We start from the raw sequence: 25,446 nt of genomic DNA, 5'->3' as shown, positions 1-25,446 counted from the left end.
TCATCCAGCCAATTACACAGGAATTGTATTTATTAAAAACAGTACAGGCTCCAGCTTTAAGAAATACCAGCTCAAAAGTGGGACAGCTGGATTCATGTTTTAACCCTTCTCACTCCTTCCGGGGTGGGTGTGGGGGTTGGGGACAGGTACGAATTAAGCAGCACCCACTTCGTGCTCTGATCTCATCAGCTTTCACAAGCTAAGCAGGGTTGGGCTAGGTCAGTACGTGGCTGAAAGATTTAAAAGGCACGATGAAGTTCCTGGAAGAAGTTAATGCATTAATATGTTCATTCCTTTGGCTCCTTTAGGATTAGAGGTGTCCTGAGAGAGATTAATGTGCAAACACATGGTGGGATCTTGAAAGTTGCCTTAGTAAAGAAAGTTTGTATTTAAAGGGACAATTAGCCTAAAAAAATCAAAGATGTTACCTAGTAATTGTTACAAGTAGCATCTGTAATTCCTTAAGGCATTTGGCAGTACTTATGTACAGTCACTGTCACTGTTTCACCAGTTTGTGTTGCTCTGTCATGCAGCAACATGGGACAATAAAACATTTTTTAAAACAGGGAAATATTTTAAAAACAGAACACGAGGCAGGAGGATTTGGGGGCACGTGTGGGACCTGGATGTACTTTTGAATATATTTTTAATTGAATACATTTCCAGTTGATGTTTTCCCTTTAAATAAACAACTTCCTCCAGCATTCTCCTGTGTAAGTTGAAGTTAAGCACTGTGATAGGAGTCAGGTGTAATTTAGTATAGCATGCAGATTAGTCACATATTGGCACTGCATACATGTGACTCCAGCTCAAGAATGCAGACCTGTTGCTGGAGCCTACTCATTTAAAGGTCTCCTCGCCAGTCTGTATTAAGGTTACTGACTGCTTTAGCTGGAGAACAGATCTCTTCCTGTTTGGAGGAAATGCACAGCAAACTTCCTCCCCCTTATCCAGGGCCCACCACTACCACCCCCAAAAAATACTAAGAGTTCATAGGCACTGAACTCGGGGTAGAAGAGGAAGAGCATTATAGGGAAATAGCAAAAAGTAATACAGGAAATCCAAAAGAAGTGTCCTGTGACAGAAACGAGTCTTGGGATAGCTGAAGGGGTTTATGCATGCAAACTGGAAAGGTAAAAGTGGCTTCATCATAGCACATGCATTAGATTCTCCCTAAATAAACAGCAACAGCAGTGAACCCTGCCCTGGCACACATGCAGCGTTCACTAGACAGCTTTCCATGCATTGTGGGTTAGTACATTCCCAAGTGACCAGACAAACTACCTACCCATGCAAATGGCTTCAGTCTGCCTTACTAGCAGCTTGTTTAAGCAAGATTCTCACCCTGCTCTCCCATCCCTTGCTTGCTTAGGTAGAAACAGGGCTTAATGAAGACTGTCCATCACACTACCTCTAAGGGTTTAGGAAGAGGATTGGCTCCAGTAGGTAGATAGCATGTTTTTTTTTTTTAAATCACATTTACCTTTGATTTTATCTAATTCCTTCCTCCAGACTCCAGGCACATACAGCTCAACCTAGCAAATGAGCTTAGGAGGGGAAGTGGCTGCTTTTTAACCCATTCACATACGTTAAAATGCCAGCTGAAATTCCAGTCTCCAGAAAACAGTTAGTGGGAGAGAGCCCGAGGTGGTGGTGGGAATACCATGTAGGAAGTTGCCCTGTATTCTGCTTTATCACAGAACTTTCCAAGAGCGTGGCAACTTAAGTACACTTACTACTGAAATGGATAATATTTCATTATTGTCAATCATTGCACCACTGATAATCGTACCAGAGACATTCAGCTGATAATGATGCCTTGTCCTGTGGACTGGATGCACCTGTCAGACCCTATAATCCAACTGTTTAAGAGGCTTTTCCCATGGGTAATGGGGATCACTTTTGAATAAGCAGCCAGCTACTACTGAATGGCTTTGCTAAAATCTCTTTTCAATTGCTAGGGTCCTGCTAGCATATACCAGACCAAAGAACAGAGTTCATTTTTCCTTTGAATCCAACATGTTTGTCTTTCCTGGAATTTAGTTGGTTTCTATTAATCAGACATGTCTGGTTTTAATGGTGATGGCAGTAATTTTCCATTTTAAGTTTTTTCATACTTATCACCTACTCTGGAGCAAACTGAAGTAGATTTTAGAATATGGACAAAGAATCCAATATGTTAAAGTGGCAACAGTCTTGAGGATTTATACACATCAGCTTGGCTACTGTGCAGCTCCATTTACTTTAGATGTAATTGGTTTCCTTGTTTTCCTTTGGAAATGGCTGTAACTGAGGCTTTGGGTTGCCATTTGCAGCAGTAGTTATGGGGAAGCAGCTGCATCAGTAGGCACACATGCAACCCCTCCCCTCTTTGGGCCCAACTACAGTGGTTTTGGTTGTCACCCAGAGATTGGTTCAACCTGAGGAGAGGCTAACAACCAACAGCCACAGTGTCTAGATAAGCCAGTACAGACTCAGAAAAGTATCTGCTACATTTATTTAAAATGCTAGAAAACTAGAACCCCGAGTGTAATATTCATGCTACAGTGATGCCAAACAGTGCACCTCACTCTCTAGCCTGCTCTCTGTGTGTTGGTTGAATTTTCCTTAGCCAGATTCATGTAGGAATCCTAAATGTGTCAAGGAATGTAGGATATTCCACTGATATCCTGGAATCAGCGGGCTCAGCCTGCCTCATACTGACCAAACTGCCTCTCCTGCTCGGTCCTTACAATCGAAGCAGCTAGGATAGAAGGAGAGAGCAGATCTGATGCTAACAAGAGGGGGAAAGGACCTGCTTACATCAACATCACAGCGCTCTCCGGTGTAGCTGGCACTGCATACACACTGGTACTTGTTCACAGAGTCCTGGCATGTCCCTCCATTCTGGCACGGGTTTGGATCACACTCATTGATGTTAATTTGACATCTGGAGGGAGAAAAGGTATTAGAATTAACTAAAATAATGTGCTCGAGGACACACTTTGATCCTACAGAATTGTCCTTTGGTGCAAAAGCCTCTGTTGCAGTGGTTCTCCAACTTTCCAGACTACTGGTACCTAGGGCTGGATTAACTTTTTGTGGGCCCCCCTGGGGAATGATTGTAAAAGGGGCTGGGGGTAAAAGCCCAGTGGAGCAGGGATTCCAGCCTTCTGGGGTGGGTGTTGGGAGTGGGAAGGGTGGAGGCTAATGTGGTTACTCCTATAACCGGACGTTTAGTTTCCAGGTTATAGGAAACGCATACTCCTGGTTGAGAACCACTGGTCTATAGGACCTTGCAGGAATTACTTCCAAAAGGCACAATAGTTTGAAAAATTCACTCATTTCCTTCCACTATCTCCAGCTGAGAAAAAGCCAGTGGAGCTCTTCGGGCTAGGCACTGAACTCCAGTGAGGCGAGTGGCCACTGAGGTCAGCGTTTGAAAGAGCAGAGGATAAACAAATGTTTGCAGTTTCTGTTGCGAAATGATGATCTTTGGGTTTGAGGCAATTCCCTCTAGTTGGGTGGCCCATGCTGGGTTTCTCCCTCTAACCAGGGCCAACGAGGGGCAGGTGGGGAAGAAGCCGGTACAAATTACTGGGGCCCGGTGGTCCGGAAGGGGAGCCAGGGCCCGGCTTCCCCAGTTTTGTTGGCCCAGTTCAGCTGCTCCGCCCTTGCTGGGTGGCCCTGAAATTTTTTTTCACCAGGGCCCGAACCCACTCTCCGTGGCCCTGCCTCTAACACAGCAGTCAGTATCACTGTGCATCCGAATTTACATCACCATCGTTATCACTACACATGCTGGCTCTAACTACGACACGCGGAACAGACATTTCAAAACTGAAGGAACAGCACACGTTCTGGGAGGGTGGGCTGTACCATTGCCATGCCTCAGGACTGCCCCTTCCACAGCGTGGCTGGGTGACAATTTAGGAGTAATCATTTCAGTTGTGGGGTGCGGGGAGGACAAATAACTGTGATGAAAAGTATTTGCCAGCCTGCTCCAACAGTCTCCACTGTGGGAAATCTGATACTTGGGCATTAGTATCATCGGCCGTTGCCGGCAGCGTCAGGGACCAGCCCTTCTTACTTCCTTCCGGCGAAGCCCGGCTTGCAGGTGCAGTTGGCGCCCCATGTCTCACTGGTACATTTGCCTCCATTCAGACAGGTGAAGTTTTTGCCGCACTGTTGAGGTGGAAACGGCCATCTGGCAAAACCACAACCACACACATTAAAGCTGTCCTATTCAAAGGAGCAGGAATGTCAGCTGTCACTGAGGAAAAGGAGCAATAGCGCACACTGGAGTAGCGGACAAGAGATATTCCTGACCAGCCGTTTCAAACAACCATAGATATGACAAACCTCTGAGAACCCATCCATGGGTTTACACTCAGCCCAGAGCACGCTGGGATAGGATTTTGCAGTGCTATGCAAATTCTCCTAGGCTATGTCTGCATTAGGATTTTGCCCCTAAAACTTCCCAATCTTGCTAACACTGATGCAGCTCTACTGGTCATGGCAATGTTGGGCGCACACTATGCAGACCGGGCACCACTACCACATTGACCAACCCCTCCTCCTCACAGACGGACTAGAAGACAGAGTGGTTAAAATGCTGGCAAACTGTCTTCACTTGCATGCCCACTGTCACTACTCCCAGCGATGCTGCAATAGTAACGGACATTTTTAGGAGTCCTAGTGTAGACGTGATCAATAAAGTTCAATTGTGTACTTGTTTACCAAGTCTCAGTGCTCTAGTATCCTGTCTACATAACACATTGTTTTCTAGTTCTTTTATTCACTAGAAACATTCTTTCGCTTCCAAAAACATCCTGGAGTCTATCTAAACTAACAACAAAATTTGCTATCTGCTCCAAAAGTACAGTTCTCAACCATGCTGCCACTCATGCTGTGTCCTCCCAGATCCTTGGAGTTCCTCAAATGCCTCAGATGCTTAAGTCATCAATTATGCTCCACCACACTCTCCTCAGGGACAATTCCATTACAGTCACCAAGGGCCATGCATAAATAAGTCCCATGCTCTTTCTAGCGGATTGATTTGAAGTTCATTGTCATTACTGTAGATGCTGATGTATGTTTCAAGGAATGGGATCCTGTTCAATACAGGGGGATAAACACACATTTTTTATATACATGGTACAAGTATGTTGTGCTTTGGGGGGAAATTGGGTCTCTCTGGGATCTGACACAAGGAGATTATGTTAGTTATTGGGGGCAAGGGAGAATCAGCTCTAATCTGCTGTTCTTGTTTATATATATATATATAAAAACCCTGGGTGCTATATTGAGTCACAAACTGAATAAGAGTCAGCAGTGTGAGGCGCTTGCAGAAAAGGCTAACGTCCTTTGGGGTGTATTAACAGGAATGTTGTAAGAGGAGATAGTTGTCCAGCTCTCTTTGACTATGGTGAGATCTGGAGTACTGCATCCAATTCTGAGCGCCACACTTTAGGAAAGATGCAGACAAATTGAAGAGTCCAGAGGAAAGGTTCAAAAAAACTGGGCACATTTAGTCTTGAGAAAAGAAGACTGAGGGTGGACCCAATAACAGTCATCAAATATGTTAAGAGCTGTTATAACCAGGACAGTGAACAACTGTTGTCCATGACCACTGAAAGCAGCACGAGTGATGATAGGCTTAATCTGCAGCAAGGGAGATTTAGGTTAGATATGAGGAAAAACTTTTTATCTCTAAGGGTACAGGCCTCTAAGAGAGGTTGTGGAATTCTCATCACTGGAGGTTGTTCAGAACAGGTTGAACAAACACCCATCAGGGATCACCTAGATGTACTTGGTCCTGCCTCGCACAGGTGGCTGGACTTGGTGACCTCTCAAGGTCCATTCCACTCCTACATTTCTATGATTCTAGACCCTATCCATGGTGCATCATTGACTACTTCCTGTCCTGAGACTTGGAGTTGTAGACCTGGAGGGCTGAGAAGGTGAGTTTATTTTTTGAGGCAGGAAGGAAACCTCTCTCGAGCAGGCTGTTCTTGTTTGTTTACTCTAAAGGCAACTGTCTGAATCTGCTCAGAGGTTTGGAATGTTAGAAGAGGTCCTGCAGGAGATGGATTTGTGGATAGAATGTAGGTGAGGTCGGGTGGCAAGACATGCACAATAAATGCACTTTACCACGTGGTTCTGCGATTTAGCATGTAGCTGTCACTACTGAAGAATGGCCCTTCTTCTTCCAAGGTGCTGAGCAGCCTTCAAAAGGACTGGAGGTTGCCCACCACCTTCCAAATGGCAATAAGCACCTTATGGGATCAGGGCCACAGTATGCAAAATATGCCAAGCCTTCTAGACACCTGCCAATCACAGACTCACGTACATCTCATCATTGACCTTTCAGCACCAGAATATTTTTTAAACATCTTGATAAGGTAAAATCCAAGACACCTGGAAGCTACTTTATCCCCAGCATCACTGGCAAACCAAGAAGGGTACCTACTCGCAGCGAGGTCCTGAGTACTGAGCTGGGCACTTGCAGGAGTAGCTGTAAACCCCATCAACACAGGTCCCTCCATTTAAGCACTGGTGTCGCATGCAATCGTCCACATTGATGTTACACTTCTTCCCAATGTAGCCCCGGAAACAGTCACACTGAAAATCTGCCACTGAGTCCACGCAGTCCCCATGGACACATGGGCTGGACTTGCAGTCATCTATGTTAGACTCACACAGAGGCCCCTCCCATCCGGCACTGCAGGTGCATCGGAAGGAGTTAAACAAGTCCTCACAAGTGCCCGCATTGAGACAAGGGCTCGAAGCACAGACATCAGCCCCAGTGCAGCCCAGCTGGATGTGTCCCCTGCCAGACTGCAGGAACTGCTCTGGCTGAGGGTAAGAGAGCTGGCCAGTGAACGGCAGATATACTCCCCCTATGTTCACATGTCCAAGGCAGCCTGTGAAGTTCTCAGCTAGTACAATCAGCACATTGTTCTTTAAGAAGTCCAGGTTCCCAGCATTCCCCTGGAGAGTCACGTTCACAGAACCATCCAAATGAACTAGCCACCTTGAAGACAGCACAGACGGCTCTTCCATAGACAGAGAGACTCTGTGCCAGGAGCCATCCGCAATGGGTGTCTGACTCAGGAAACTGACCCCTTCAATGCTGTTCCCACTTCTAATACCCACAAGCAGAGTGGAGTTCTGAATAGCAATTTGGAGGGAGTCCACCTCTTCAGTAGCCCAGAGCAAAATGGCGTCTTCATCCCTGGTTTTGAAGTCTAGGTGGAGGCTGTTGAGAGCTCTGGTGACTGAAGCATTGGTGGTGAATTCAATGGCAGCATTGCCATGAAATGTTGCATTAGCCAGACCTGAAATTAGAAGAGCGACAGCATTAGGGATCTGAGGGATGTTAAGTGTCACATTTGATAAGAGCTAGGTGGCAAACTCCTGGAAGACACTGTCCCATTAGTATCCTGGGAAGCTGTGTGGAGGTGGCGTTTGCACCTCATCCTATACTTTAAAGCCGTAGCAGCTGGTGACATTAAAGCTCTTAGCTATGATTGGCTTCCTGTCTAAGAAATCTCTCATGATGCCAAGATGATCTAACTGGCCTTCTCCATCTTGCTGCTGTGGTCATCTCCTAGCTGACTCAGAAGCTGCTGTCATACACAAGTGTAAGAGTCCTGCTCTGCAAAATAACCTGAGGTTCTGGAATTGGCAGGACATTAAGTGAAAAGGGCTGATCCTTACACTGATTGCACCTTAGCATCATTATAATCAGTGCCAGAAATGGACAACTGTCTCTTTCCTAAGAGGGTGAAAGTAGCAAAAAGAAAATGCTTAAGCAATCTCTCTTCACTATTACAGTCTAGGTGACAAAACCATCTGGAGCACAGACCTGAGACAGCACACAGCATGTGGCATTCTTAGTTTGCTGAGCTGAGCTCCTCTCTCTGCATTCCTTTAGTTTCCCAAGTGCTTCTGGCAGTTATTGCAACAGCGATAACTGGAAATATTGACTAATTAAAGACAGTCAGCTATGAAGCCTTTTCCTGCACATAATCAGGAGGGCAGCACTTACATACGTATCCTGCTGGAACATCCACGCAGGAAGTGGCTTTGGGACATGGGTCACTTGCACACCAGACTCTCTCCTCACAGGTTTTCCCAGTGAAATTTGCTGGACAACTGCAACTGAAGTCATTCCAGGTGACAGCGCATGTGCCACCATTGTGACATGGCCCAGACTGAAAAACAGGAGAGCTTATAGTTAGGAGGAGGATGGTTCATCTTTGGATAAAAGAAATGGAGTTTGGTGGAGGGAAATGTGACATTCAAGACTTGCATGAATGGTGTTTGAATTGGGGAGGGGAGATATTGCAGTAATGCTGATAAGAACAATGAGCTAGAGACAACAGAAATATCCTCTGAAACCAACTCCTAGTTGGGATCTTTTCTCTCCCCCCAGGCCCTGCTACATCTGTGATCACTCAAAAATGAGTTTCCTCGGTTTATAAGAGAGATGCTGGCCTCTGTGGGAACCTCCTAACTTTAGAATTCACCTTCTCCCTTGATGCAAAATAATATGTATTTGCTGACCTTCAGGTGATGCTGCAAATCTCATCTACTTGAACAAGTGTTTGGAGATGGTACAAGTATGTTGTGCTTTGGGGGAAAATTGGGTCTCTGTGGGATCTGACACAAGGAGATTATGTTAGTTATTGGGGGCAAGGGAGAATCAGCTCTAATCTGCTGTTCTTGTTTTGTTATGGGCTATGCTGTTGATTACCTACCAGGGCCTACCACGTTTGGATCAACATCTTTTTGTATATAGTCTTTGTGTGTTCAAATCAAAGCAAACGGCTATATAGCTCCCCAGAGCCTAACTCCTACAAAAACTCACAGTTCTTGGTTTTAAAAAGTCACCCTGTGAAATAAATGCACTAAGGTGCAGAGATGAGAAAAACGTCATGGAGTAGGACCTGGATGAACTCAAGGTTATGGATCACACACAAACAGAGGCAAGACGTGTTCCATACTACACCTCTCACAAGGAAATTAGGGCCTTCCCTTCCGACACAGCCTCTCCTTTGCTGCCCAGTCCTTTGATAGCATGAAGAGTGCAAGGAAACATTGGCTATTGGTGGATCAGGAAACCTCATGGTGCTAGGTAATTGCTGATTAATTACATGCAGTTGAGAATAGTCATCATGAGCTAAAGGCCAATTCTAAGTCATTTAAAACAAATAGAGAAGCTGCCAATCCCTGCAGGTTCCATTAAAACTCCTTTAATTGAAGCGTTGATGTTCAGTGGCATCTGAACACAGCACATCATAATAATAACCCTTAGCACCTATATAGCGCATTCCCTTTCCAAAGTGCTGTGCGAAGAGTGGCTAATTATAACCAACTAAAATAACTTCGCTGGAGTTCACAGGTGCAGGTGAAAACAAAACTGTGAGGCACAGAAGGAAGTGTGAGAAACATAGGAGGCAAGTTGCAAAAGTCCCTGAAAACAACACAAGCAGCGGTTTCCAGGGTGACACTCCCACCAGCAGAAGCAGAGCAGCAAGAGGTGGCAATAGCTCCCTGCAACAGGTGCAATGAATTCAGGCAGAGTTGAGAGAGGCAGCAGCGGGAACACAGCCTAGCACCCTTCACATACAGCAGGAAGGAGAGAGAGTCCCCCACCAGACACATCCTGACTCCCCGATGGTACTGATAGACTCAATTATTGTTAAAGAGATGGGGCACTGTGGGCCGGAGGTGAGAGTGTATTTGGAGGGTGGGAGTTGAGAAGGTTAAAGGATAGGGTGCATGTTGGTAGAGGTATGTTGTTTGGGGTGCACAGATAGAGCTTGGGGATAAAGAAGAGGTGGACTGGTCAGTGTGTTTGCAGGATGGAGGTGGTTTGGGAATGTTGTATGCATTGGATGTGGATTTCAGCTCCAGAGGGAGTGGTCAGTAGAAGTATGTGAAGGAGATGGATTAGATGTGGAATGTTTGGGGTCTTTCTGCTTTCTCCTTCAACAGTTAAACACTCACATTTTTCCTGAAATCACACCAGTGAAACAGCCAAACTGCTGTACAGCCACGGAGCCTTGCTTGTAATAAACAACCATGCACAGTGCAGAGAGCAGTGAGAGTCCCTACCTTGCAGGTGTCATCGGAGATGCAGCCCGGAGCGAGGTTAGTGGTTTGTACCACGTACACCTTTTGTGGCAGACTGTTCTCAGCCTGAGTAGGAAAGAACTCCATTCGGTGGTTGTTGAGCTGGAAATCTTGAAGACAGCCTTTAAAATATCCTCCCCATGTGCTCACATGGTCTTGGTGAGGAAGTCCACCAACATACACCTCAAAACCAGCTACAAGAGGCAGCACTGCCAGCTGCCCTAGCTCCACATCTCGGTCTGAATGGCTGGCATGAACTCGTCCTCCTTGGAAGGTGAGAGTTACCAGATATCTCCTCCCATCAGCCAGGTTTTCTGAGAAAGTCACAGCATTTGCAGATGATGTTGCTATCTGGAGCTGGCCACTTTTCAGATATACAGTGAGGCAGGGGTCAGTCCCATTGCTGATTTGCAGCACTAGGCCACTTAGCTTCAGAGTACGGATAAAAAAGGAGATGTTGAAGTTTGCACCAGGATTATCAGCAATTGTGAAGGAAGCAAAGCTGGAGGAATCTTCCAAGCCAAATGTTCCTGCTGGGTACTCTGGAAGGGAAAGGAAAGACGCATCAGTTCTGTAAGGCAAGGCAATGCAGGTGGGCTGGGGATGTTTTGAGCTCCAACCCTTGCATGACTTCTCTTTCAAACTTGCTTTCCACTGTGTATCACAGGACTGGACCCTGCTCCTAGAGACTCAGGGCAAGGCAGGTGCCCAAAGCTAATGGTGTGAACTATTCACAGAAAGCAGGTGAGCCTCTCTCCTTCAGGACAGTAACTCATACACACATGGCACACCAAGGAAGAGCGCATGTATCATGGCCCCTGACACATGGCACATTAAAAGCTGCTTTTAAAATTCCCAGCCCCCACAACATCACAGGAGCTTTTGTACTTGCTATGTTTAGAGAATGGGAGCGAAACCAGAAACTGACAACAGTATTAATACAAGCCCTGCAGGACTGTGAAAATGCATCAGGAATAATCTCAGCTCAGATTTCCAATAAAACAGTTACCTTTAGCACTGAGCATTTTATCTACAAATACAACATGTTCCTTTTCACCCTGAACTTGAGATGGGCAAGTACCAGTTTTTCCTAGTGAAATGGCTTCACTGCCCTTCTGTAATTGCTGTGATTTGGTGCAAAGAGGAGGTCAGGGCATCTGGCTCTGGCTGCAATATTTATACCATGTAACTGACAATCCTTCTAGCAGGGGCCAGCTCTGTTTAGTTACAACATAAAGAGGATTTGATAGAAAATCTATTTACAGAGGGTTCAATTTCAGTTCCAACCCTGGTTACACAGAAAATGATGTTGCTTCCAAAGCCAGTGTCACTTTAGATCTCTAGATTGCTCATCACCAGAGGAGTTGGCAGATGCCATCATTTAGCCCTTACCATGAGAACAAGTCTGGCCTTCATAAGGCCTAGTGCAGTCACACCTAAAGGTTGCCCAGAGGTCTACACACAGGCCTCTCTGAGAACAGGGCTGGGAGTGGCACCATTCTGTCCTGTTGCAGCCGAGCTCCACTGGAGAGGATTCGCGGTCGGGTATATCCAAGGGAAGAATAGCCTGATAATCAATCTCCAGGTCCTCCAGGCAGCCGATGAAACTCTCCCGGCTCCGTGTATTGTTAGCTGTCGAGTCTCCATCAACTCCCCCGATGTAAGTTTTTAGGAAGGCAAGTGAGAGAGAAGCGACACCGTCTCTAGTAGGAAAGCCCTGCAGGCAGACTCCTGTGTCACAAGCTTTATGCCAGAGCTTTAACTGTAGAGAGTCCTGCAGAAGAACCTCAGCTTTGTGCCACTGGCCATCATCAACCCTCAGCCCCTTCAAGAGCAAAGAGGATTCAGTATCATCTCTCCTTAGCTCCACATGCAGCATGCCATCAGAGAGCTCCAGGAACAGGTATTCTGCTTCATTGCCTCGGTAGAAGAGGATGGCATCAGGCAAGGTGGTTCGGAACCGGAGAGACACCGTGGCCAGGTAGTCCCCTGCCACATCCCTCCTGCTCCGATTATTATTCATAGGCATGTCAATAAAGATATACCCTCGGGAACTGAAGGAAAACGTTGTTGGCGTTGAGCATTTGGCATCGTAGAAACCAGGCTGGCACTGGCAAAGGTGTCCATGGGTCTCAGCTTGGTATGTTGGGATGCACAAGGCCTCGTTTTGGCAAGCATGCTTCTGGCACCCAGTAAGCTCAACAGAGCAGTTCTTCCCTCCCCATATGATGCCATCCTGACTAGGGGCACAGTAGCAAAAGTAGTCAGCAATGGCATCCTTACAGGTAGCCCCATTCTCGCAGGGGTCATCCTTGCACTCGTCAATGTTGACAGCACATTCCACACCTGGGAAACAGAGTAAGAAACAGGATCTTATTGTAGGTGATTAATAAGATTAATAAGACTGGGACTTTTCATCTTGGAAAAGAAATGACTATGTGTGGGGGACATGATAGAAGTCTATAACATCATAACTGGTGTGGAGAAAATAAATAAGGAAGTGTTATTTAGTCCTCCTAACACATGAACTAAGGGTCACCAAATGAAATTAATAGGCAGCAGGTTTAAAACAAACAAAAGGAAATATTTCTTCACACAATGCACTGTCAACCTGTGGAACTCTGCCAGAGGATGTTGTGAAGGCCAAGACTATAACAGGGCTGAAAAAAGAAGTTCATGGAGGATAGGTCCATCAATGGCTATTAGCCAGGATGGGCAGGGATGGTGTCCCTAGCCTCTGTTTGCCAGAAGCTGGGAATGGGTGACAGGGGATGGATCACTTGACAATTACCTGTTCTGAAAATTCCCTGTGAAGCACCTGGTACTGGCCACTGTCAGAAGACAGATGGACCTTTGGTCTGACCCAGTATGGCCATTCTTATGTGATTGGGGCTCCCTCTCCCAAAGCAGCAAATTGGTCACACTGAAGTCAGCACCTTGGCTCATTGCCATACAGTGAAACCACTTTCAGGCCACCAAGGAGCAGCTGGATTTTGGGGTTACGGTGATCACCAAGTACATGATTTTACACAAATGGAAGAGTAGGTTTATGCACAGAATAGGACAGCGATATATGGACCCATATGAATTAGCAACCAAAGATAGACCCCAGGGGTCCCCAACGCGGTGCCCACGGGCGCCATGGCGCCCGCGGGGCACCTAAATGTGCCTGCGTCCTGGCCGGCGGTGGAGCATCCACCGAAATTTTTCGGCGGCGTTTCAGCGGCAACACCTCTCGATGACGTCACTTGTCGGCAGCAAGTGGCATCATCGAGAGGCGTTGCCGCCGAAAGGCCGCAGAAATTCGGCGGCGACGCCTCTTGATGACACCACTTGCCGCCGACAAGCGACGTCACTGAGAGGCATCGCCGTGCTCCACCGCCACCACGGTCCTTCGTCTGGCGCCCGCCAGACGAAAAGGTTGGGGACCACTGGACTAACCTATTGCCATAGAGATCAGTTAATGAAATCAAAGTACACCGCTACCTCGATATAACGCCACCCGATATAACACGAATTTGGATATAATGCAGTAAAGCAGTGCTCCGGGGGGCGGGGCTGCACACTCCGGTGGATCAAAGTACGTTCAGTATAACATGGTTTCCCCTATAATGCGGTACGATTTTTTGGCTCCCAAGGACAGCGTTATATCAAGGTAGAGGTGTATTTGGATCCCATTTCTAAATAAATTTTGAATAAAAACCACAGACACTGCTCAAAGAATGCCAGATTTCTATTCCACTTAATCCCTCCTCCTAGACCCTCCTTCCACCCCTCCCTCTTCATGTATGTCTGCTATTTTATTGCTGTAACCCTCACCCCATGTGATATCTATGTAAATACTGTCTGGTCTTGCAGCTTTGATGGGTTGTAAAATTGCACAACTGCAATTTTCTATTGGAGACCCCATGAAACATGCAGTATTTGGCACATACACAAGCTGTAAGTCATTTACCTTTTTGTACTTTTCATTGTCTCTTTATGAAAATTAATAAAAAGATTAATCACAACAAGAATTCAGTGCATTTAAACCAGTCTGCAGACTGCTGAGGGGCGCACTTAGTGCACAGAGCACCACAATACACAACTATTCAGGCAAGTAAATGGAAACAAAATGGAAGAGTTAATCCAATAATTCCTAAAACAACCCTTGGCAGCCATGGTCATAAACACTCATGAAGTTCAATTCACCACCAAAGAAGAAATAAATATATGCCCCAAAGGCACATGTTGGGCCAAATTCAACATTGTACAGTCTCACTGAAGTCAGTAGGGTAAAAAGCCATTGCACTTTATCCTACAGACACTAACCACAGCCCAGTAGAACGTGGGACGGTTAGGAGATATTACAACCAGATCTGCCATCAAGTGGCTTCAGACTGATGAAAAAAAACACACTCTGATTAGATGCCAGTTCACTGTTCATCGAGCCCATAACATCCGTTTCCACTAATCTTCGGAGACAGCCACACGGATAAGCCAAGTATGGATTATCCAGATCTAAATCATTACACAGAGTCCAGCTAGCAAGGATGGGAATAAGGAAAAGAAGGAATCCAAGCACAAAGGAAGTGAATGAAAACAAATGACATTTAAAAAGAAAAGCCATTAAAGCACTAGGGTGAACATGATGAAGAGATGTAAATAGTAGCCTGAGGGGAGATGGAGGTGCTGCATTAGGAACTGATGACCTGTAATATAAATCTCAGCAAAGAAATGGTGTTTCTTGAATCCCTGTGCCAGTTCAGTGACATAGTTCCCAGCAATGTCTTGCCGTAAACCTCAAAACATTTAGTGTCCCCCAAACTAGCTAAGTTAGTTTACTCCCAAGCATTCAGCTGTTGCTGAAGAGATGCCAATTTATCAGTCACTTCAGATTCAACATCACTCATGTCATTCCAAACTATACTTCAGTGTGGGTCCAAGGGCATAAACCTTACCGATCTGGTAAGTAGCATGGCAGGGATGGGAGTCTCGGGTAAGCTCGGTTCTGTTCAGCTAAACTGGTTTTATGCTGTGGTCACCATCAAGCCAGCACATTACCAGCTAGTGATCTCAAAGATAATTCATAGGGGAACTGCTCTGCATTGTAACTGTGGGCAAGTACTGTGGGCATTTTAACAGTGACCTCTGCCGAAAAACTTACTCAGTGGGAAGATTCAGAACTGCTTCGGAGATGGCCACTGGTGTCAGAAACACTTCTACACAGACAGGTAAGCACCCTTCCTCCGCTTGACTGTGAGGGAGGGTGTTGATCAAGGCCCATAGATGATTATTAGGCTCAGCATGGCGTTCAGGCTGCCGCCCACCAGGACTGGATATCAGGGTGCAAGGGGTGCTCAAGCCAGTCAAGGGCTGCTTGCGGAAGGCTGCATGGTGGCTACCAGGGCTGTGGTCAGCAGACTAGCATTGTGGGTAGCAGACAAAGATGCAATGGGATCTGGTCTCTGAGCAGCAGAGAGTGGAGAAGCTGGCTGGGATCTCTCCGAGTGGGAGAGAGCTCCATTTCCCCATGCAGAACTCACCCCCAATTGGCTCTCTCGTCTCAGAGCTGGGAACCCTGAACAAGGGACCCGTCAGGCCCCCCACCACCTCCACATTAAGACAGTAGCAGGAAAGTCTGTTTGTGCTATTTGCTGGATTCCCAGATGACACCTGTGGTGTGAGCTTTCCACACCAGGTGGCAAATTAATCCCCGCAGTGAGTGCGCAGCCCCAAGTTTGTGGCTAATTAAATGCTGAGCGCTTCCCCCAGGACACATGTTTTGATTCCTGGTCTGTTTTGTTTGGAGGGGGTGACGGAGAAGAAGTTGCCACTTCAGATTTTGATATATCTTGGCTGGCTGTGGCTGGTGCCTGGCACACCTAGCAGCATATGTGCAGAGAGAGAAAGAGAGATGTGCTGGCTGTGGAGTCAGAGGGCAGCTCTTAGCAGAGGAACAAAACACAGATCACCATCATTATCATCACCCCTGCTTGCAAACAACCACAGGCAGGAGAGGGGAAAGGCCTATGAAACAATGTCTAATAATACCCCTCCTCCTAGGGGCCAATGGAGCATATGGCTACTGCTTTGGCCAGTCTAGTTTTAAAACATCCCACGTGATAAGGGAGACTGTTCCAGAGCTTCCGTCTCAATGAAGCAAATATTTCCTGGAAACCAATGTACCCCCTCACTTACCAGTTCATCCCATTGCGCCTGCTGTACCTCCACATACACTCTAAGTAACTCCTCCCCCTCCTTGGTGTTTACACCCTCAGACAGATAGCTACTCTGCCCTCTCCTCATCTATTGTCACTTAGAAGGGTCTGGCTATTCCATCCTCTCTAGTCTGCTGATAAATTTGTCATCTTTCCTGAACATCCTCCAGATTATCAGACTCTGGTGATGCTAGATTTAAAAAACAAAGTCAGCTGCAGGGGAAAGAATTCCCTTGCTGTCTTCTTCCTAGATGCTAACTGCAGCTCACCAGAGGGGTTTGAGTTTTGTGTTTTGGCTGTGAATGATTCAGTGTTAATGCAGCCAGGAACACAAACAGCAAAGAGAAGGAAATCACCCCACTCCGGAAATAACAAGATTTTTGCTTTGGGCCATTACAGCAGAGAGAAAGATGCAGACCATTTCCTGGACTGTACCTGGTATCCCAGATTTCTCCAGAGGGGATGGTTGTGTGTCTTTGCAATCATACTGGAAAGGACTTTTTTAAAATTCTGTTTTAAACTTTCAGTTGTATTCTTAAAAGGAGGAGCACAGAGTAACCTGTGAGCACAAATGTTCCATTTTAGGTGTTCAGAGAACAGAACTTAATTCCATGTGACACTTCTGTTGCAAAAAGAGGTACTTTTTACACTTGCAGATTTTGCTGTGTTCCCTCTGAGCACCTGATGCTAGGGCCCACAGAAATATCCATAAATAATAAAGGAAAAGACAGCATATTATAAAATATACTCCGATCTTGCAACTCTCTTTAATTAGATAAGAAAATCACTAAGGACCAACTAACAAATGTAAGAGGAAGCAGCCATTTAGAAATCAGAGACTTTCAAAGTTGTTGTCAGGACAATGACCACTATTTTAAAATATTTTGGTTAATTCAAGAGTGTCCAAGGTAATGACTACATTAACCAAAAACTGTAAACAAAACACACATGCATACTCTTATTACAACTTTGAAAGTCTCCAATTTCCAGTGCTTTCAAATGGCAAAGCTGAGTCTTTCAAGCCCTACCATGCATGAGCCACCTAGGTATTTCTAAAGCACCATTGTCACGGTATCTGATCAATGGTTTTATCTGACAGGTGCCAGGGTTACTAAATCAGCAGTGCCCACCGGGAGAGCTGAACAGAGCTACTGACTCACTGAGAGCTATTTCTAAATATGGCTTTGAAAATGCGTTATACATGTTAAATGTCATCTCATACCTAGAGAGAGGCAAGTGGGTGAAATAATATCTTCTCCCTCTCACAACAGAAATTGGCCCACCTTGTTTCTCTAATATCCTGGGACTGACATGGCTACAACTACACTGCATACATCATACCTGTCATATGTATGTAGGCATGCAAGACAGACAGATGGACACACACACAGTAAGAGAGATTCAAATTTAGCAAATCACATGTCTAGATATCCAAAGTCTGAGGTCTATTAACTGGCCCTTTCTTTTAATGAAGGATATGAGTATTGCCAGCCATTCTGGAAGCACCATGTACCGTGCAGTGATCTTTACTAGCCAGCACTGCCTTGCCCTCTCCCCAGCAGGCAGATGCATTCCTAGCAGCCATTCCCCAGTGCATCCTAATTAGAGCTCCTATTATTCCAATACAACATAAAACAGAGACTTAGCTGCAACAACCAGGCCCTGCAATGACAATTATGTTTGCATCATTACTGCCATTTCCATAGCAACACACTGTTTGGACCTCTCTCCCACCCGGCACTTCTAGCCAGAGAGACTGGGCGTGGAGGGTAGTGCAGGGGGCAGTGAAGTGCTCAGCGTTTTTATTTTGAAAAGTCCCACTGTTTTCAGTAAAGGAAATTTTAATACCTTAAAAAATTCAGTTGGAGAGGCAGAGATTTCACAGAGTAAGTGTGAAAGACGTCATGTGATTCTAAAGTGCACCTGAGCGTGAAGGGAGAGCTGACACTCTGCAACAACATCCCAACTTCAGTCACTCCCAGCAAAGAGGAGGAATCAGGGTTACAGCAAAGACAGGCATGGGGCTCCCAGCATATTGCTCAGCACAGTCGCTGCCAGCATCACGACAACTCTTGGGCCACAAAGCTTCCTAAACAAAATTTTGAGTCCTTACAAAATAAAACCAGGTGCCTGTTTACACAGGATTTTCCCTCTTTGGTTAATTCTTGCCCCTCTCCCCAAGTCTCCAGCTATCACGACACAACCTGAGCTGTAACCCCTTACACACCCACCCACCCCAAGTTGCGCTGACTGCAGTATCTGTCATTACCTGCTAGGAGATAAATTCCACCCACGATCACACCAACCAGCACAGGTTTCATGGCAGATTCCTTGCAGACATTTGTGACAGTGATGGAAGAAAGGTGGAGGTGGGATGGGGAGGGGAGAATGAAAATCTGGACTGGAAGGACACAGTATGTGTGAGCTCTCTCCCAGTGCCGGTCAGGCAAAAGGGGATTGGAAATTAAACCAGCCAATATAAAAAGACCTGCGCTGTGGTGAGATCTAATCCAGCCCTGCTCTAAACCTCCCCAGCTGGCTTCTGTCAGTGCTGACAAGAAGAATGTGTCTACAGTGTATTCTTACTCAGTGCGTTACAGTAATGCCCTGCAGGATCCACAGCATTAGCTCCGACAGTGGGAGGACTGGGACAAGCCCCTGCCCTCGCTCACACCCCGTGCTGTCCCACTGATTTCCCTGCACAAGGATGGCACAATTGGGGCCTAAATAAGAATTTTTCCATTTCTGGATTACAAAGAAAAGCTGTGTATCTACCACTGACTAATAGCCACTGCAAGTAACAACAAATGGAGCACTTCCCAGACACGGAGGGTGAAATCCTGGCCCCACTGAAATCAATGATAGTTTTGCAAAACTCCCATTGACTTCACTGGGCCCACGATTTCATCCCTCCACTTGCCCTGTTATCTCATTGCGTGTTTTCATCCTGCAATATTTGCAAACAAAAGCTACTGCAGCTCTTACCCTCATGAGTGATTTCATTGAAGCCAATGAGGGAGAAAGGAAAAAGAATGACAAGAAAGAGCAATAGAATAAAACTGATTAAGTGGATAAAAGTGAAGGAAGATGCTGAAGTTTCTGAATGCCAAGGAGCAACCGCTCACAACCTCTCCCTGACCACGCAACTTACTTCAAGTGTCCTCATCCCAACCAATGCCTTTGAGCCAATATCTCCTTACCAGCCAACAAACAGCTTTTGCCAGTCACCCGCTCCACAAATGTTCCTGATCACCAGTGACACAGAGGAGGCCATGTCCTGCAGGCTAATGGACAATACTGACTTCAGGCATTGGGATCAGGGGGCCAAGCATCCGTCTTTCCCCATAAACAGCTGCAGAGACTGAACTGCCAGAATCTCCTCATTATCTCAGGATCTGGCAGGGTCCAAAAGTTTTGGCCATGGCACTGATTTCTTTCTGCTTTGCAGCAGAGAGAGTTCTTTCTGCGGAGAAAGATTATTTAGAACTGGGGAGCTTTTCCCGAAGTATCTGAATTTTGTAAGCAGCACTGTCAGGTTAAAAATCCTAAAAAGGACAATGCTACATCCCATGTCCTGCGGTTACCAATGCCACCTTCAGACATTCGAACAGAATTCCAACAAGTCATGCATGCTGCTGGCTTACTTTCTGCACTTCACCCAGCCTAATCAATCCAAACAGACTAGTCAGTTTCACATTGATCTGATGTGGGAGGCATGCGAGGAGTAGATATGTGCATGAATTTAACTTCTCAGGAGGTATCTGGGTTGCTTGCATGTCAAGCCCCCTTAAAAAGCACAGATTTTGAACGGTTAACTAGCAAAATTAAGCCCTGATCCTGTAGTTGTTACCAGAGGGTGCTATATCTGTATATATGTGAATAGTTAAGTGAAAAGATGCAAGTGGATGGCACACAAGAATATGTAGCATTGTTTCGGGTTTTGCAGGACCAATGAAGTTTTCTGTTGTGTACTGCAAATGGCATTGAACAGCTCTTTACATCAACTGTTCACATGACGTCAAAAACAAGAGTTTTTACTTCTTTAATTCTGTGTTGTGGATGACAAGAATCAGAGTCACTTTTGCAATGGCTGCAAGCAACATTCCACTCGCTCTTCTTCTGAGCGCATGCACAACATGCCTCCAGTAGCACCTGATCAGGATTTATCACCAAATTTTGTCCACTGGTTAGGTCATTAGTTTCCCCAGCTTGGGATGGGTACTGACAGGGAGTGCAACCTGAACGCTGATCCATGCCCCTCTGGCAATACAACTAAATGGGGGATATCTGTGAAAACTGGAGTTTCTTTGAAACTTTCAGTTAGACTCTTACACCAGCATACAGGCATAGGGGTCTGTCTTGCTCCAAGGAACTGCAGGATCGGGGCCTAAAAAGGTTCTGGACCAAAATCTTGACCTCGGGGGACTGCAGCAAGCAATTCAGCTCAGCGGTTGGCTCACTATTTATCATTGCATCTCTCCAAATGCATTACATGGAATACTGTTAAGTAGTAACAGTAACTGCTTCAATTCCTAGGATTCATGTAATAACATGCTACAGATTAGTGCTACAGACTTGTATTTGCTTTGGGAAGAGGACCAGCCCAAATTCCACATGTTGCTTCTTGGATGGAGGTTAGTGACTTCTTTGACATGTTTGTGAATTAATCCCAGAAATTACCATCAAGGCTCTGAATGAGTGAGACATTTCCTGAGAGCACTGGTGATGGGAAGAAACCTCTCAGACAGCAATCCCACTACCTTTGTCTCTGGAATAAATCTTGTTACAAGAGACTCCTCACTGGGAAGGAAGGAGCTCTGTTGCATTTGCAGTATGCAGGCAGATTACACTGTTAACCGGCAAGCAAAACTGTAATTACGTATGAAGATGATGAACGTTACAGAACATGCCTTTTGCATAGGAATTCTGAAGTCTGTCCTCCGACAGCAGCCTATCCTTGTAAAATATTGTTGGAGGCTAACAGGAGCTGGGCCAACAGCTCTCTGCAACAGTTGGAGCTTTGCGGTTTCTGTGCACAGACCTCTTCTGTCCCTTTGAGTTGTTCTGCTCACATCTTTGCCTGGCCTTATTCTGGATGCGACATTAAGCCAGGCTTCACCCATTTTCATTAACAGGGAAGCCTCATTTAATTCATCACTGTTGCTCCACCATTACTAATCCTCTAAACCCTTTACCCAGGGTGAGCCGGAAGTAACTGGCATATCTCATGCTGCCCTCTGGTCAGACAATCTGCTATAACAAGCACGTCCAAACTGGCCTAGTGCAGCATCAGAATCGCAGTGGATGCTTTTGATCACAGGCACTGTATGCAGTTAAATCACATCTGACACCAAGACACACAGGCACTAGTGTGGGGTGTAAATTCCTACAGTGTCTGGTCAGCTGATAGCATGTTGAGAATGTCTGACTAACAATGGAGCCATAATGCAGTAGGGAGCCGCAGAGTGAAATGAACAGTACAAAGCTCACTCTAGCCTTATCCAGGACCAACTAATACTTCCTCTGCATTAATCTGAAAAAACAGTTTAAGCATCTGTTTGAACATTTTACAGACAGCCTCTTTGCTGCTGCCATGGTGTGTGCATAGAAGTAATATACCTTCCAGGTAAAATGAAGGCAGCCCCAGGAAATATCTGCTAGCTCCAGTCTGCTGTATTTGCTTAAAGGGCTTCTTCTTTCCAAGGGCTAAAGGCTTTCTAATCTCTTTAGTCTCTTAACCTTTTAGCTGCCTTCCCTGACTACAGTAGAGGTCACATTTCTGGAACAGAACAGACACCTGGAAAATATCTGTACGAATAAATTAATCTGTCTGGTCAGGAAAAAACACCAATCCTGTTTCCTCAATTCACTGCACTGGGTGGTGTGTGTACCAAGTAACACAAAACCGCAAGTGTGTCTGGGCTTGGGTTGCATTCTTGCACAAAGAGCTATTGGGAGAAGCAAAGGTTGTTAATACAACAGAAAAGGGGTTTCTGCTTCCTCCAAGAGGGCTGAAGAGGACATTGCAATTAAAAACTCGCAGCTGGCCCATGCCAGCTGCCCTCAAGCTCGCAGGGCTTGGGCTAAGGTGCTGTTTAATGTTTAATTGGGGTGTAGACATTGGGGCTCAGGCTGCAGCCTCAGCTCGAGGACCCTCTCACCTCACAGAGTCCTAGAGCCCAGGCTCCAGCCCAAGCCTGAACATCTACACCACAATTAACCAATCCTTTAGCCTGAGCCCCATGAGCCTGAGTCAGCTGGTATGGGCCTTCCGTGGGTGTCTGACTGCCAAGCAGACATACCCTAAGGCTGACCTCTCGCTCAGGCTGACTGAATGCCAGAGCATGGTGCTAGGGGGCAACCTGCTGCCGGACAGCATTCTTAGGAGGAGATGGAGACTGTGTGTTAGGCCACTCGTAGTCATTACAACAGCTCCTATAATTTTTTTCAAGGGTTAACTGGCCAAATTATAATTCAGCAATTACATTCTGCCAACCTAAATGCCAGTTCCCATTTCAACTGAATACACTATTCTTCCTCACTTCCTGTCCTAAACTGTTGTCCAGTTAAACACACGCCACATTTCACCCAAAAGACAATTCAGATTAATAGATAATTCGGTTTGTTCTCATCAGAGAACACAGTAATCATCTGAATCCAGCTCCTGTTCAGCCATGTCTCAGAGCCTGGCTGTCCCTCCCGTGAGAACATGACTTTAGTTTTTATCACAGTTGCCATCTTTTCTGGGACCAACAAGACTCATCCACCCCCTTCTTTGTTTAATTTTGCTCCTGCACATCCCTCTGACTCAACCCATGCAGGGAATTCTGAGCACCACCCGATGGGAAAGGAAGACACAGCCTCTACCCCCCAGGGCATACAAACTGCAGAGGTCACATGGCCCATATATCAGAGGGGTACCTGTGTTAGTCTGGATCTGTAAAAAGCAACAAAGAGTCCTGTGGCACCTTATAGGCTAACAGACGTATTGGAGCATGAGCTTTCCATGAATCTGATGAAGTGGGTATTCACCCACGAAAGCTTATGCTCCAATACGTCTGTTAGTCTATAAGGTGCCACAGGCCTCTTTATGGCTCATATAGCAGACAGACTCTCCCAGACCTTTTATTCTCAGTGTCCTATCTTGCCATGTGGTTCTGACAGGACTGGGTCACTTGGCTTCCATTTACTGTCTGTTATTGTGGCACTAATTACATTTTAGGCAAGAGCCATCCCAGCTCTGTGCAGTGCTCCAGCCTGAGACAGCACTTAGGCAGTTAACACATGTAGGAAGGTGATTTCTGCTGATTCACACAGTTATCCCACAACACTCCCCACATTCCTGAGACTGAAGAAAGGGCTCCAGGAGAGAAAATGAAAAAAGCAGCCTACCATCAGAGTAGCAAGTTCACTTTAATCATGGAAGGCAGCTTAAACCCAAGCTCATGGCAGATCTAAGCTGCCACAGAAATGTGTTTTGAACAGAAACATTACTGGAAACTTCATGAAGTTACTCTGTGATCCTAATATGAAGTAATAAGCTGTTTACCCAGCAGGACTATACTGGGATTAATTGACAAAGCAGGGGAGATTAATTGCTATTATTTCCCTGTCAGCTTCACTCCTCCACATGCGCTCACTCAGCTCACTGAGCTCACAGAGAGGCAAAATGTGACTTCCCCACCTGCTGCTCCCAGCCTTTTACTGTTGTGTCTTGGAACTACCCCAAAGGAGACATAGTGATTTAACAACACAGCACCCTGCCTCTAATCTCCTTCGAGTACTAATGAACCCCAAACAGATGCAACAGAATGAACTCTCTAGCGCTGTCTCTCCCCATTCTATGCCTGTGTCAGCTTTTCTTTCCGTGAGCAGTCCCAGGGGCTCAGAAGGATTAGGTAAACCTACAGTTTGGGGAAGTGACATGAAATGCTGAGCTCCCTGGCCTCCCAAGGGTGGTGCCAGGGCACTGAGGGAAGGAAACGGCCCTGGAGGCCCAAGCAGACAGGAATTATGACTTACAATGGTCAGACATTTAGTGAGCTATACAACATTCCATTGGGAAGAGGTCTGCATCTGCAGGTGCAGCACTGTAGGAACTGACCCTGCGCAGCAGTTGAGAGATTGGAATAAAGCCTATTTCTGCAGCCTTGTCTACATGGACTTTTCTTTCAGAACAACCTAAGGTGTGAGTTTAAACTGCTCTAGTTATACTGGTGTAGCCCATGTGGACACACTTATTCTGGTAGAGGAGCATGTGTCACATGAGAGGGGCTTAAGCTAAACTGAAGACACACGTGTTGGAATAAGATTGTCCACACAGGTTATACTGATATAACTAAACTAGTATAACTATACTGGTATAATGGGGACTAGAAAAGGCCCAGTGCGGACTCAGGAATACTGCTACCTACCACCTACTGAGAAGAGTTAAAAACTCTCTTGTATCTTCAAGTTTTTCCTTTCTCCCACAAGATGGCAGCCTTTCAGCATTTCAGGCGGCATACATTTTACTCTTGGAGGGCTGGAAGAATGCAAGCCAGTTAGAAGAGAATGTCTTTAGTATAAACCATACCCCTTATCAGTATCAGGTTGTTAGTTAGCAGAGAGATTAAAGAAAATAGGGAAAGGAGACAAGAGGTTTTCCTCTGAGGTTAGAGATGAGCTGGATTGGCGACAAGGTACGGAGAGAGAGGGATGCCACCCAACAGCTGTGGCTGTCGCCATCACAGCAGAATGATTGTGTGGCGGGGACGGAGACAAACTCCATGCTGGATGAGAAGAGACACACAAAACTGATCACTTACGGAGGACATCTCTCACCTGCCTTTGCCCCATCCTGTTTGTATCAAAATAAAGGGCCCATCCACATGTTAGCAAGCATGTGGTAAAAATACATCATCTTTTTTCCTAGTGAAGACAAGGCCAAAGTACCCGCTCTCATGGTCAGTTGGGGGCAGACTCTGTGGGCCTAGCAAGCCTTTCTGCACCTCTTGTTTCTGTGGTGTCTGGGCTGTGTGGCATGTAGCTCTGTGTTTAAGCTTAGATGTTAAAAGATGCTGCTACATTTAAACTGCACACTGTTTTAGAGGCACCACCCCCACTGTTCATCCCTCCTGCCAAA

The 25,446-nt window shown here is 46.0% G+C and overlaps 2 protein-coding genes across 14 annotated transcripts in view; one reads left to right on the top strand and one right to left on the bottom strand.

Moving 5' to 3' along the window:
• DENND1A (DENN domain containing 1A) overlaps positions 1 to 4,258 on the top strand; it is a 367,825-nt gene extending 363,567 nt beyond the window's left edge. The window contains exon 24 of the mRNA XM_039506504.1: positions 4,144 to 4,258. The gene's annotated coding sequence lies outside the window, so the exon portion shown is untranslated. The remainder of the gene's footprint in view (positions 1 to 4,143) is intronic.
• The window catches only part of CRB2 (crumbs cell polarity complex component 2), a 131,434-nt gene that overhangs the window by 8,679 nt on the left and 97,309 nt on the right, over positions 1 to 25,446 (bottom strand). For 11 of the 13 annotated variants that reach the window (XR_005589907.1, XM_039506488.1, XM_039506489.1 and 8 more), the window contains 6 exons: positions 11,515 to 12,468; positions 10,105 to 10,664; positions 8,033 to 8,198; positions 6,452 to 7,319; positions 4,070 to 4,186; positions 2,803 to 2,929 (listed from right to left, as the gene is read on the bottom strand). Coding sequence is in view for 12 of the 13 variants with exons in the window: in XM_039506488.1 (XP_039362422.1) it covers positions 2,803 to 2,929; positions 4,070 to 4,186; positions 6,452 to 7,319; positions 8,033 to 8,198; positions 10,105 to 10,664; positions 11,515 to 12,468 (2,792 nt within the window). In the remaining variant the exon portion in view is untranslated. Of the gene's footprint in view, positions 1 to 2,802; positions 2,930 to 4,069; positions 4,253 to 6,451; positions 7,320 to 8,032; positions 8,199 to 10,104; positions 10,665 to 11,514; positions 12,469 to 25,446 lie in introns of those variants that run through there. The other 2 variants (XM_039506493.1, XM_039506495.1) reach the window with 2 other exon arrangements.

This window comes from Mauremys reevesii, linkage group 19, assembly GCF_016161935.1.
Source record: "Mauremys reevesii isolate NIE-2019 linkage group 19, ASM1616193v1, whole genome shotgun sequence".
Lineage (NCBI taxonomy): Eukaryota > Metazoa > Chordata > Testudines > Geoemydidae > Mauremys > Mauremys reevesii.
The sequence above is the reverse complement of the archived record's forward strand: the minus strand, read 5'-3'. Positions and strand labels throughout refer to the sequence as shown.